Source organism: Ictalurus furcatus, chromosome 12 (assembly GCF_023375685.1).
Source record: "Ictalurus furcatus strain D&B chromosome 12, Billie_1.0, whole genome shotgun sequence".
NCBI classification, from domain to species: domain Eukaryota; kingdom Metazoa; phylum Chordata; class Actinopteri; order Siluriformes; family Ictaluridae; genus Ictalurus; species Ictalurus furcatus.
In genome coordinates, this window is record NC_071266.1 from 19,495,835 (window position 1) to 19,511,165 (window position 15,331).

At 41.8% G+C, this 15,331-nt stretch overlaps 1 protein-coding gene across 3 annotated transcripts in view; it reads left to right on the top strand.

The window, feature by feature from the left end:
- The first annotated feature begins 1,545 nt into the window (after positions 1–1,545).
- The window catches only part of runx1t1 (RUNX1 partner transcriptional co-repressor 1), a 58,880-nt gene continuing 45,094 nt past the window's right edge, over positions 1,546–15,331 (top strand). For all 3 annotated transcript variants that reach the window (XM_053637442.1, XM_053637443.1, XM_053637445.1), the window contains exon 1: positions 1,546–3,032. In XM_053637442.1, the coding sequence (XP_053493417.1) occupies positions 3,005–3,032 (28 nt within the window). In that variant the 5' untranslated portion in view covers positions 1,546–3,004. The remainder of the gene's footprint in view (positions 3,033–15,331) is intronic.

Below are 15,331 nucleotides of genomic sequence, written 5' to 3' on the forward strand. Positions count from 1 at the left end.
GTGTGTTCGTGGCCCATCACCCTGGGCGGCTTCCACTTCCAGGAACCGCAGCGGCAGAAAACAGTGCTGTGTGTTTCCTGGTGTGGGTTGCTGTTATCAGCGGCCACTCGAACCTGTGTCTTTTCCCTTGCAGGTTTCCTAAAGCTCTGTCCTTGCACCTCCGGTGTCAAGATGTTGTCGTCTGATTGTTGCGGCAAGCCTTTCTCCAACACACAAAAGGGAGCTGAGTGAGTCGTTGTGATAACGCAGAACGGGGGGTGTTTGGCGATGTTCTGACCTCAGCTTTTCTCTTTCTGTCTTCGTCCATAATACACCAAGCTACAAGCAGATTAAACTTCATGTTCAGTCCACAAATGAATGTATCCTATTGACCCAGACTTTGTCTTTTGATTTTGTCGCAATGTAATTGCAAAATTGATTTTACAATAAATATACCTTATTTCAACTGTGATACAAACAATTTGTAAGTATTTAAGTATATATATATATACATCCACTGAGATCTTCCTGATTGCAGGTCAGGTGTGAAATGTGAGGTTGGGTGTGGTACGACAGACTAAAAATCATCTTGTTGGTTCATTTTTACACAGACCGGCTGTTTTATTTCACTTTCTTATTCTTAGGAGAAAATGACCTAGGCGTAAAATGAGTATGTGTTTTGTTCTGTTTTTTAATTTGTTTTGCTTCATACTAGACAAACTACTCAGTAAGCTTTGGTGTCCTATCATATCCCTAGCTATGTGTAATGTGTTAAGCTCTTAACACTAATGGAAATAAACACACTAAGTAGAGGTGTATGGACTCCTTATTTGGGGATGCAATAGGAAACACAAAGCACCATGGTAATAAAAAAAAAAAAAAGCTGTATCCTAAATTGGAATATACAATTTATGGGTTGCATTGGGGTTAAGAGAGAGATTGCAAGTGCAGCCTGCGATGCATTAACTTCAATAGCATCTGCGTGAAAGAGGCTGTTATCATCAGGCTGTAAACGAAGCTTCTGCTTTCTCTGGCTCGACAGGCCAAGATGAGATCCAGATGGCAGGGGGGAAAGTGTTTGCCTTGAGTTATTGCACACACAGACAGAGAGAGAGAGAGAGAGAGAGAGAGAGAGAGAGAGAGAGAGAGAGAGAAAGAGAGAGAGAGAGATCCTGATAAATAGGCAGACAAATAAACACAGACATAGATAGATAGATAGATAGATAGATAGATAGATAGATAGATAGATAGATAGGTACAGTTAGTCTTACTATCCTTGTATACTGTAACCCCCCCCCCAAAACACACACCCACACACACACACACACACAGACACACACACACACACACACACGTTAGTCTTACTATCCTTGTAGACTATACCCCCCCAAACACACACATAATGTTACAATGATGCTGTTAGATGATATATGCGAGTTTGGTGCAATATGACTCCCGTCCTGATTGTAAAACAATATGTGATTGGTTCGAGTGAGACCATGCTACAATTGGTCAGTGCAAAGCAGCAGTTATCCAATTGGCTTGAGTAGACGATGGGCGGAGTCCAACTATTTGTGAATTTGTGTGCAGTCTTGATGCTAGAAATGTTTCAAAATCCACAAATACACAGGACGCGATCCACTAACGCACAGGACGCGATCCACTAACGCACAGGACGCGATCCACAAACGCACAGGACGCGATCCACAAACGCACAGGACGCGATCCACAAACGCACAGGACGCGATCCACAAACGCACAGGACGCGATCCACTAACGCACAGGACGCGATCCACAAACGCACAGGACGCGATCCACAAATGCACAGGACACGATCCACAAACGCACAGGACAGGATACACAAACGCACAGGACGCGATCCACTAATGCACAGGATAGGGTACACAAATGCACAGGACACAATACACTAACGCACAGGATGCGATCCATAAACGAACAGGACATGATACACAAACGCACAGGATGCGATACACAAATGAATGCAGGGCAGAGTTGTGTTTGTGACATAAAAACATATTTGGAAAAAAAAAATGATTTGCAAACTTCATTTTATTTATTTGTCAATTTAATATATTTTTGTGAAACTACTAACACATAGCCTATTTGTGGATCTCATTCAGTGCATTTGTGAATTTGTTGAATTTTTGTAAATCTCACTCCATTTATTTGTGGATCGTAATCTATTTACTTGGAATTATGAACCAGTTCTAATATAATAGCTACTGTAACTGCTGTAACGACCATGCAAATAATGCTAACTCAATTGAATTGAACTGAAAGTCTATATAATTTTTTTTTCATATAAAATGGCCAAGGTTAATAGTAAATAAAAGTGTGATGTGGCGCGCTGTTTAATGGCCGCTCTAGTCTCAGCATCAGTAACGCGCCCGATCTCCAGATGTCCGTTCCCTCAGTCTCCGCCCCCCGATACACATAAGCCCCGCCCATCGTGCACCTGGGTCTTCCCCGAGCTCGCCGACTAGAGGCAAAAGAGCAGAGCTCCTCAGAGCGCGCGCGGCTACACGGACTGACAGCGCGAGATCCAGACTCGCACGCGACGACGCTTTTCTTTCTTTTTTTTTTTTTTAATTATCTTATTATTTTTCTATCCGCACTTTTAACGAGCTGTGTGTCTCATCGTCCCGTTCAGCGCACACACGATCCCTCAGCTCGCGAGCACAACACGAGGGTTTAAAAAGCGGACGAGAGGCGCGCGAGCGAGCGCAGCATCCTCTCTCTCGCTCTCTCTCTCTCTCCGTTTCTCTCTATATATCTCTCCCCGCTCCAGGCACGCGAGCTCCCAGCCGCAGCGCTGCCCTCGCGCGCCTGACTTCTGACGGACAGATAGCACTGAGTGCGAAAAATAATTTGACGTTTTCAACTGGAAGCGAGAACTTCTAGGACATACGTTGACAGGACTCAGAGAACCCGTTTCTAGGCTAACGTTTTCGACCGGAGTCCAAAACCGGGGAATTAATTTTGCCCTGGTGAATAACCGTGACGCATGGTGGGAATTTCTGCCTCTTTTCAGTGTAAGTCCATTTGTAGTTTGACTCCTTGCATTTATTATGGTTTGCTCTAGTCTAATTAATGGGCTGTGTTTTTGTTGTTTTAATTGTGGTTCATTAACAAATGTAGTGGATGTGCCAGTATAGTCCGTGCCTTAACGCTATTTATACTGGATTATTAAATGTTTCATTAAATGTAATGTTTGTGTTATTGTGTTGTTAAATCACCATTAGACCACATAGTCTACTAAAACAACGGCATGTCCTCCCAAATCACTTTTACTATTTATTAATGTTATAATGTTATCAAAACATCCTATCTGTAGGCATGTCTCGTATTGAATAGGAGAAAATATCTGCAGCACAGTCTGCTGGATCAAAAGAAAACATATTAATATGTGACTAATTTTATATTTACTAGGATATACTAATATTCGGCACGAGCAACTAATCAATATCAATATTAAGGTTAATACAGTACTTGTGGCGCTTATTAGTGTTTTAAGAGAAATTCATCCCCAGCTATTGCTGTTCTGTTAAACAGGCCGTTAAAAAGTTAAACCAACTTAAAAACAAACAAACAAACAAACAAAATAAAGGCAGGTCATCACAACAGAAGCTGAGCCCAGCATCAGCTCGCGCGCTCTAATCGGCCCCAAAGACTTGCGCGAGTTATTGCAAATGCGCATGCGCAATTCTGCTGGCCGCCGATCTGTCACGTCCGATTTTACGCCGACGTCCCCAAAACGTAGTTGTTGTTGTTGTTGTTGTTGTTGTTGTTGAAATGGTACCAAAAATGGCAAAAAGACAAGGTTGACATGGCTTGGTATGCGATTTAAAGACACAATTATTTAGTATTTGCTCTGGAAACCTGGTGATGTGACAATAGACACGTCATTTTAAGAAAAGAACAACAACAGCAAAAAAAAAAAAAAAAAAAAAAAACTCCTGGAGGAGAAGTGATCAGTAGTAGTATACTTATTTGCATAGTTTGTCTCATGGAAGATGTGTATGCCAAAAATGAGCCCAGGTGTTGCCTAACAGTGTGACCTGAGCGTGACTTGACCTTAGAAATAGAAATAGGGCTGTTAGAAATGAATAGAGCGTAGAGCAACGCGGTGGCACAGTGGGTAGCATCGCCACCTTACAGCGCATGGTTCCCCAGTTTGATCCTGAGCTTGGGTTACTGTCTGTGGGGAATTTCGCATGTTCTCTTTGTGTCCGTGTGAGTTTTCTCCCAATGTCCAAAAAAAACCATGCTGAGGATTAGTTGCATGCCTTGAGAAGAACGGTCTATATCACATGCAGATCTTGCAGTATGGTGTACTACGTCCTATACACACTATACTTCATTATGAAGCACAGTGAGCTCGTTTCCACTTTGCACTGCAATCCCCGTGTAGAGAGCGTGTTTTTCTGTTAAACAGAACGAGGACAGGGTTAGGCTGGGACGGCGGACCGGCATCATCCTCTCGCCGAAGCCATCTGCACAGCCGCAGCGTCACACCTGTTCCTTTCTTGTACTCCCACTCAAACGCGTGAAACCAGACACGGCCACAGCTTAACGATGGGAAGGTCGAGCGCTACTGCATTTAAAACCCTATTACAGAGCAGCTCATTACTTTCTTATAAACCGTCACGAAGCAATGATAAAAGCGAAGCGCTATGTACAGTGCATCTGCATATGGTTTCCACACACCTGCTAGGTGTGCACAAACAACTGGCTGCTGAGTGATTACTATGCGGTTTAGCAATGAATATACAGACATTTTGGCCAAATGCCAAGTATCAGGATGTGACTTGTTTATTTAGTGATGTCACCCAAATGGTGTACTTAAGCAGATTTTCCCATCAGAACCATGCACCAATCAAATTGCCAGTGTTTTGGGGGTTTTTTTTTGTCTACAGGGAAAGTATGCTTTTCGACCTCTCAGTGCTACGTTTGCATTTATTACAAATATGGAAATGTTTTGGTGTGGCCCATTGTTGAATTTCTTTTTTTCTTTTTTTTTTTTAAAAAAAAGGACAGACACATTAAGTTGTAACTAAACAATGACCATGTGTGTTATTTTAAATGCCATTCATTTTTATGAATTTGTATGTTCACTAGAAACTGTATCAGCTCCATTTATGAGCTTTGTCGTGAGTGAGGCTCATATATTCACTGAAGGACCACACCGGGACACACTTGATCCTCAGCTGCAAATATTTTGTGTGTGCTCTCTTTTTTCAATTTGCTTCGACATCAGTTACCGTGGAGGGCAAAAGATGAATTATTGATGGCCACGCCATCTCCTGGAACCCAAGTTCCAGATCGATAAGAGGCATTGATGGCCTACAAATTTATCAACAAGAGCAGGATGTATCAAGTGAGACAAGTGACGAGTAGCATAAGGACAGCATATTAAATGGTCTGATATAATGCAAAAGCACTACTGTAATTTAATATTCTTAATATACTGAGGCTGAGGGAGAGAAAATGTTTGCTAGATGGTTTCTTTTTTGCATAGTGGTTGACGAAACGATGAATGAATGAGTACTTCCTTTACATCTGTAGCATCGACCACAGTTGGTCAAACCCTCCTACTCCAGCTGACAGGTGTCTGGACTTCCTGCTCGCTCTCTCTCTCTCTCTCTCTCTCTCTCTCTCTCTCACACACACACACACACACACACACACACACACACTCATCTTCCTCTGTCTTTCACTCCTGTTAATCCAATACTCACTTGCCAATTAGCGACTTCTTCTCTTTGCCTTTGTTATCCCGACATGAGTTCACACACACCACACACTTTTTCACTTGCATTCACACACAGTACGCACGATCTCTCTCACCCAGTACAAAAAACCCACCTCCCTGTCTTCCTCTGCTGTCTCTCTCTCTCTCGCTCTCTCTCTCTCTCTCACACACACACTCACTCTCTCTCTCTATTTATTTTCCTGCCTCCATCTGGACCAAGCTGATATTGTAATCGCCCTAATGCACATTGCCTTCCCCTCACACTTGCACACAATGTGCCACCCCCTCATCCCCCCAAGCCCCCAACCCCCCCCCCCTTTTTTATTTCCGATAAGCCAGGGACGTGCGTTTAATGAATACAAAAGCCCGCACGCACCGCCAGCAGCTAATCTTATTGAATAGGTGCTTTTCAGCGATGCAGAACAGCGATGATGGTGCCAGGAGTGAAGATGTAACCGGTTATCTCTGCGCCTCCTCCATTTTCTCGTCACCGAATTTACATTTAAAGATTAGCTGTGAAAAGGTAGAAAAGATTCGGGGTGGCGAAGGTGTTAGGATGGCAGTGTGTGCGTGTATGTGTGTGTGTGCGCGTGTTTGTGTGTGTGTGCGCAGTCGCACATGGGGCATGCAGTGTTGGAGGGAGGGATATGGGATGAACATGTAAGAAAGGGCAGACAAAAAGGGAAGAAATGGGTTGGTTTCAGTTCAAGCCTCCCTTGCAGGGATGTACATATAGATCTATAGATCCAGGGCATCATTATACTGTATATTGATAGATTATGGAGAATATGGAATGAATATTGACTTGTTTAAGGTGGATGTTCAATGAGAGGTATATATGAGCATAGAAAGGTATTTTATTGCTATGGACAGTACATGGTTTGTATTAATATGTATTCTTTTAGAAGATGCTTATTTCAAGGAAATACAACGTGGAGGCTCAATGATCTTGTGCAAGCTCCGTGCATGGGTCGATTCGGAACCTTCTTTCAAAATCTTACCAGTGTCCATTCGTCCTAAAATTTCATTCACATGCCATTTTTGTGTTTAACAGTGCAAGAGTTGTCGATTCCCTGCTTTATGGACTTCTCCCGCCTATTAATTTGACGTATGGATTTCAATGTACGTTTTTTTTTTTCTTTCTTTTTTTTTTTGAAAAGGCCAGCCTCCGCGGCCCAGTAAAGAGGAATATAATTGTAATATAATAAAGATTTGTTTTGAGCCCCAGAGGCTTCAAGACTGCTTCAAGAGCTCTGGATCAATACACAAAGACAGTGGGCTCCCGTAATTTCACTTCACATATCGACATATTCAGTCGATCACGGCTCACCCTGTAGAAATGTGAGAGGCAGAGAAGTTAAAAAAAAAATGGATGGATAGAATTGACACCAGCCACAATCATTTTGAAAGCAGTTGGTCGATCTGTATTTGAAGTAGTGCAGTCGGTGTTTGAAACATGCCACTGAGAATTCATACACTGCTTAAGAATTAAACCTGATATCGAATTTCAAATGACACAGACACTGTGGTGGAATGGAGAGAAAGAGAGAGAGAGAGACTGGGTGGTGTTACTTTGACCAACTCCACTCATTCTCTCTCTTCCTCTCGTGTCTTCTCTCGTTCTCCTTCTCCGTTTCTCCTTTCACACTCATTCATTCATTTCTATATTGGCGCTACCAGGGAAATTGCCATGATCGCTTGCTCACTCGCGCAGCATGCAGGAAAATTGTGTTGTTGCCAAACGATCAGCAGGTGCCTGTGAGAAGAATGCCCAGTGTCAATTATTTTTCAGCAGAGCCAATTCATAAAAGTGGTGGAGGCATAAAACAGCAGCAGTAAAGAGAAAATCCAAGAAAGAGGGGATGAACCTCTCCTTTTCAGCACGTTCATTTAGTTAAACGGCTGCCGTTGATGGAGCAGGACCCCTGGCGGATCCGAAGTGTGCGAATTGAATGGGGAATTGTGGTGAATTACTTGGCATTATCTCCCCATGAAAGACTGAAGAGACTGTTTTAACACAACAGCATGTCAGACATCAAGAAGCGGCACCAATAGGGATGCGCCGCCGTGTTAGAAAGCAAATACCTTGATGTTATTTTTTTTTTCTCTTGTTTTCTTTTCTTTCTTTTTTTTTTGCTGTTTGTTCTGTAGTGACACAGTAGCAGACAAAGCATGTGGGGCCATATCCAGTGGATAGGTGAGATTCCACCGGTGAATCAAGAATGATGATAAAGATCTTAAGTACTTGCCCCGAAAGGCGCGTACGTAAACTTCATAGAAAGCGAGAGGCGGGGAACAAAGCGAGCCTCGGATCCTGTTTACGGTTGTGTGGGTGGCTTTTTTTAAACTCCTGGGAAGGAATTGCCCCTGCCAGGAGCCGTTCCTGAGTAGTCAAGCCTTCCGGCATGAGCAGGTTGCTTCAGTTGCTACAGTGCGCAGATTTTAAAACACACCGTCCCCTGGAGAAGCTGGAGAGGATAGTGGAAGGGTACATGGAAAGGCATTCTTAAAAAATGGATTTCATTTAGTTGAGGTCATCCCGATTCAATAATAATAGCGAAATAAAACTCAGAATATGTCACATGACCTCCGTCTCTTAATTTCCATTTCCACCTGAGAAAACACACCTCCATTTACACACATGTGAAAGGGTTTTGTGTGTTTTAGTTTCTTAAGCATTACACACTTATGTTGTTGTAGAAAGAAATAAGGCGACCTGGCCAATGGGGCATCCGTCGTTAATTAGCGAACAGAACAGGAGGATAAGGGTCTGGGAGGAGAGGACAGTGATCCATGCCATATTGATCCATGCTGACGATAAGTGTATCAATTAACCTTTATATGTGTGACAGGCATTAATGACCTGAGCTTCTGGCTGCTGACCCGCGGCACCACTTCATCTCTCACTGCTAAGTGTGGTGGGAAAGATTGCTTTACGCCTTCATAGAGTACTGTTTGTACACACGATAGATTATTTTTGAGCTGTGGAATATATTTATATTTACATAATAAAGATCTATATAGAGTTTACAGTTCTATGTGAGCATGACTCAAACTAGGCTAATGTCCCCTTTGCTAAAAATTGTTCATCACATTAGATTGCTGTTTAATCATGATGACTTAAAGGATGATTTGAACGCATTTATAGTATGCTAACAGCTAGGATGCAAACATACCAGCTGATTGTTAAAGCTGTTTTTTACTGTACCGATTAAAAGGAAATATCTTCTTTGTATAATTTGTAAAGAGGTTAAAAATCCGTTGGGAATTAAGACCATTAGGTCTTAGTTTCAAGCCGGTGAAAGTTTCCAGAGCGTAGGTTGCTCGTAAAAAAAAAGTTGCTGACCAGAGGCTTTCAGAGCACACAGACGGAGAAGGTATGGATGAACTTGGAATGCCTGTGGTATGGATTTGCGGTATGGAGTGTTATTTCATGCCCCTGCGATCCCTCTCTGATTTATTCCTTCCAAAATACATTTCAGCGCCAGCGCTTAAATAAGTGCAGATTGTGGCAGAGTGGAGATTAAGACCATACCCCGAACACCGAAAGGGGGTTCTCATGGAGCAATATAATGGCCAAGCGTATAAATCTGTCTCGCCTTATAAGGTCAGAAATGTTTTAAGTTGTTGCAGGGTGTTTTTACACGCGCCAGTAATCGCATTTCCATTCGTCTTTATGTCTTTTTATCAACATCTGGTTTCGTGCACCATACTTCAGTAACAAGTATTCTTTTATAGGACAAGCATTCCCAGCTCTGCTTGCGCTATTAGCTTAGCCTTGACTACTGCTCTGAGTGCCGACCTCCACACATGTTTGCCATTTCTCCACACCATTTACAAAATGTACGCTTTCGAGGGAGAGCATACGAGTTTGCGTACCTGTGCGTGGGTTTCTTCTTTCTTTTCACGTTTTCCATAAGCTGGGAGACTTTTCGTTCGTTTGTTTTTTCGTCTTCAGCGTTCTTTCGGCAACCCAACACATGACTTACTGCCTCTCAGGAGTTTGCAAGTTTGGTGAGGACGGTTTATCCCCTAAAGCACAGCTCTGTCTACACTTCCCCTACTTATAGCCGCATAGAGAAAGAGAAGAAAAGAGAGTGGGAGGAAGAGAAGGCAACGACTCCTCGCTCGCAGCCGAGCCATTTGGCGCTTAAAAAGATGCGTCTGTTTTGAGCCGTTCGCCTCCTCTGAGGCCGATGAACAAGCACACACTTTGGCAGTGGTGGAAAGATATGATCTTAATCTGCTATTTCCTCTTTGGCAGTATTAAATTGTCCACATAATAATTCACAGCTGCACCGAGAGAGAAGGTAACGCCACAGCTGCACCGTTTGAGATTTTTTTATATTTTCTTTGTCTTTATTTTTTATTATTCCCTCCCTTCCAGCTCCTTCTATCCACAATATATGTTGTTTGTGTCCGTCTAATTATGCCTGACAGGTGCTACGTTTGCTAGCGCTAGCACTCTTTTCTAGAATTTGAAATATAGATCTAAAACCAGGCAAGCAAGTCAATATTTGATCCGATCCCGCTTCCACAAAGCCACGTGGTAGTGACTCCATCAAAGCTTGCTGAATGGAAGTTTGTTGATGATGTGAAGCCTTGGGCTATCTCTTTTAATGACCGCCACGAACAGAAACGTTGATAGCTGATTAGGGATCGAAGAGATGTACAGGTATTAAAATCCCTTTAGCTCCCTTACAAGAGCAAAAGGCCCTTTGAGTCAGCTGAGTGCTGCAGGCACTTGTGTTTGTGTGCATGTGCCTTTGTGTGTGTGATAAATTAGAGCTATAAATGTAGTTGGCTTTATCTACCATTGGCACTATATTCCGCTCCCCCGTAGGATTCGGGGGCCCGAATGAAGAGGAAGGTTGAAACAAGAACGGCTTTATTCACAACAACTGTTTGTGTGTAATTACCATATGAAAGGTAGCTTAGAGTCGGGCAAATCCGCACACTTGTCTTCAATTATTTATCTCCGTTCGGGGTGGAGGGCGTGAAGCGGATGGAGCGGTGCCATGAAAAGGAAAAGAGGAGGGCCTTTGGGAACACACTATCACACATTATGAGATGGAAATAGAGTGAAGCCACCAGAGTGGATTAGGAGTACTAACAGGACTGAGAGTCGAGTACAGTTCCTGACACAGATACTCAGTTCATTAGCATCAGTTTGTATTTATTTGATCATATCGTAGAGTGTGAAATGTAGATGAAGGAGAGGAAGAAGAAATAAAGCCCAAAATGAAATTTTAAATGAGAAGGCACCAACATTTATAGTTTAGGATTTTATGATTTCCACAGACGAACCATAAAAAACTTCCAAAGGGAGTTGACTGAAGGGGTGTGAAAGATGCATATTTACTTCTGGTAGCTACTAGTTTTATCTCGGTGAACTTTGCTCTGTGAATTCACAGGTCTAGAGCTTGTGAGCCAATAGAAAACAAGATGGCAGGAGTATGGTGGTGTCTTTAGTAGGTAAAAAAAAAAATAAATAAATGGAGGATTATTGTGTAGCGGTCACAGGAGACGTTTTGCCTCTCTGTTTTCTTACTGCTGCTTGGCGCACAGCACATCTGGGGGGACATGCAGTATTGTCCACCAACATATGCTAAGGTTTTTGTGGAAAATTCAGTTGTTGTTTTTTTTTTCTTTGCCTGCAAGGATTTTCTTGTTAGCAGTGTTGGCACTTCTATTATTCTCCTCCCATCCATATACAGGAAAGAGCTACATCACAACACTCCATAAAATCATACAAGTGTGAAGTGTAAAACAAGAAGTAGAAAATAAGTGCAATGTTTAAAAAAAAAAAAAGAAAAAAAAAAGAAAAAGCTTCAATTGTATGTAGAGACAGATGAAAGGGGGGGAATTTATCTGGGTGGGGTATCCCATTGTCTGAGACTGTCATTGAATATACTGTAGATAATGAACAAAAAAAAAAAAAGATGAAGAGGATAATATCTGCAGGATCCAGAAACTAACCTGGACACACAGAGGAAACAGGGGAGGAGAAAGGAAAGCAAGCGAGTAAGAGAGCAACATACAGGGCTGGAGAGAGAGAGAGAGAGTTATCTAATAGACATCCATCATCAGTGCCAGAAACCACAGAAGTATAGGAGCAGAAGAGCAGCACAGAAGAGGAATGGGAAAGCCCAAGTCTAAGGGATCACATGAAATCTCATTTAGCGTGTGGGTTTGTTTCCTCGTTTCACCAAGCCAATTGTGGTTGTATAGCCATATTCATCACCATAATGTATTTTTAAGATCTCCTTCCTGGAATAGCAGCAAATTGGACTTTTAAGGATAATTACAACAGACCTCCACTGTGCTGCATTTAATACACCAGTGTCATCAGGTATACAAGAGTCTGGTATAACCATGTGACTAAAGGAAATAATTCATCTTCTGTTCCACCACAGTGCTGATGAATTCTCGAATCTGATTGTATGACAGGAGCTCCAACAGCAGTTCTGGCTGCAAAGGTTTATTTTAATGTGCTCATCCCAATATGTTAACAGCTAACTGCGTAACCAAACTAACGAGAGAAAAAAAAAAAGTTTGTTATTAACAAAGAGAAATATTTCACATTTCTGGAAGGAGTCTCCAGTGTCAGTGCTTTGTAACCATCAGTAATTTAAGTATTTCAGGACTTTCTAATTTCTTGGCAACATGACATCAACTTCAGGAGAGAGAGAAAAAAAAGTGAGGCGATGAGGGAAACAACTGTTTATAGCGCTTAAGTGATAACAGGAGCTAAATTGTTTCATGGACATTCCACAGTGATAAATGTAACTATAAATTGCTAAAAAGTACAAAGTGTCAGTCTTTAATAATTAAAATGGCTGCGGTATAATAGGGAAAAACACTTACATGCTGTTTCCTGTTATCCTTAATACAACCATAATTGTTTATCATTCATTACTTATTAGACCACTCATTAGGAAAGTTTTCAAAAATCACTGGCTACTGTTTTTTTTTCTTTGTTCCTTTGTTGCATTTGTTACACTGTGCAGTGAAACGAATGCCACGGGATTTAACACGCATGCTCTAAACACTAAATTGTTGCCCTACTGGAGAATTAGCATCAAGTCAATGTGGATGAGACATGCTAACTTTGGAGCGCTACTCTGCCTTACATGTCAGCGGGAGAGAGAGAAATTTCTTGCTCTTTTTTTGTGTCATTTACTTTGTTTTCATCTTGTAATGGCAAGCACCGTTACAGCTTCAAATTCCCATGGAGTGAAAGATATTGAAAATCTAACATCATCTTCCTGATGACTCACTCATCCTCTCCTTTCCTTTTCTTCTGATTCTCTCTTTGCTCTATTTCACGTTCCTTCATCATCCCTCGTGCTGTCTGTAAGTTTGATTCAGTGCCTCAGAGGGTTTCTTTAACAGCAAACGAGGAATACTAATGGCAGACATATGCTGGAAGACAGCGACCCCATTTAACGAGTCAGACACGAGGGGTGCTCTGGATTTGGTGGCGAGGCTGAACATCCAGCTTTACTGCCATTTTTGATTCTCTTATTCTTCAGCTCTTCTCCTGTAACTCTGGATTTCACCGTGTTTTCCACTACATTTTAATTAACACGTTGCACACTCACAACAAGCCACTCACCTCATCCACCGTATCGCGGATCTGCAGTTCCGAGTTGTCATAGCAACAGCGACAGCCCAGGCAACCGGTCACCGGGGTCAGCGGACCTTCGTTTCCAGTGTTCCACTGTACCGGCGTAGATAATGACATCACAAAACATTTTATCAGCGATACATAACCAAAACAACATCATATCGGCTTCTCATTTCTAGGTGTAAAGGTTATGAGTCTTTTATTAAATATATCGACATGTGAAATCAGGTTAATTCACCATGAAATGGGTCAATCTGAAGTCAACTGCAATTTATTCCTAAATCAATTAAATCTAAAAAAAAAAAAAAAAAGAATCGATTTTAATCGATCAGAGACAATTATTATGAAATATAGATTTCAAAATAGCAGCAAGCAAAAATGTATATTTACATCTTAACAAGATTACACTTCACTGCTACATCATTAAAGTGAAGTCATTCACTGAGACAGTTTGAAAGTAAGTTTGTGAATCTCATTAAATGAATAATAAACGGTAATAAACTTAGCGGAAAAACTCGTTTCGAGTCTATTAAGACCACGTTATGATCATATACAGTATATTGTTCTTTTCCATGTTTTATTTTTTAATGCATTCGCTAAGATGTGATACACAACAATGAAAAATGTTCATGACATTTGGTTAAATATTTGGCAATATTAAAATATGTTAGCACATCTGTGAGTTTAGAGATAAAATTATGTTATTATTATTATTATTATTATTATTATTATATGTAACTTTATTATTATTATTATTATTATTATATAATTATTTATTATTAGTTAATTATTATTAAACGTAACATCACAGGAGAACCTTATAATACTGAGGTCATGACACACTAAATAAATGAAAACTGTAGCTGCAGGATCCAGCACAGGACACACGGTTTTTCTTATCTGGAAGCACCATGTTGTGCGAAGTAGGACTTGTGTTTTCTAGAGTTCTAGCTTTGTTTTTTAGTGCAGAGTGGCATTGTCGGGCACTGTCGCTGGCACACAGGCTTGTTGATGCCCTAGGCAGATCTTGCGGAAGGCAGATAGAGGAGGCCCGGCCTGTTCAGGACAGCAGAGGTCAGGCCCTCAGGGGCTTCCGACTTTAATTACCTGAGGATGAAAACATCTCGGCCAGGCCAGGAGGAGAGAGTGTGTGAACGGAGGGGGATATCGGGGGGCAGAGACATCCTGCCCGCCCTGAGGTTCCTGACAGTGGCGCTATCTGTGCCTGGCCCGCGGTTCCTTCCATTCTCCAGGCCATTGTGTGCAGCAGGGCCGGGCCAGGAACGACTGGTTCCTGTTGGACTCGCGCTCTTTCTCTGTCCCTGGCCCTACTGACAGATTCCTCCTGTTTTGTTTTCGCTCACTTTTTTGTGATTAGCTGTGAGAACATAGCAGATTGATGAGACTTTTTTTTTGTTATCTACACAGAGTTTCTTTATTTACTTACTCCATAATGTGCGGAAAAGGGAAAACGTTCTTAAATGAAATTTTCTGTCCGCGTTCGTGGGCTCGTGTTGTTTATTTTATTTTATTTTATTTTTTAATGATGTAGATTTCTCCACTGAGGTCTGCTTGCAAATGTGCTGAGCAGTGAAGCTTTGCACGTGCTGCTGCTTGTGAATTTAAAAAAAAAAAAAAAAAGAGAGAGAGAGTCTAAGATAGTCTAGTGACAAAGAGAATGTGTATGTTTGGGTATGTGTGTGTGTGTGCGCGAGTGTGTTAATCCAGTGACGTGTGTACTACTAGCGCCTCCTAGTGCACAAGCGTAGCAGGATGAGTCATGCATCTCTCTGAAGCTCTCTCGATCTTTTTCGCTATCCCTATGAGATTAGGTAGAATGCTGAATTATATCTATCATCAGCATTCTTTGATGAATGAGCTGTGCTGTGCTTTAGAGAGAGAGAGAGAGAGACAGTGTGTGTGTGTTTGGCCACACAGCCCACCACAAG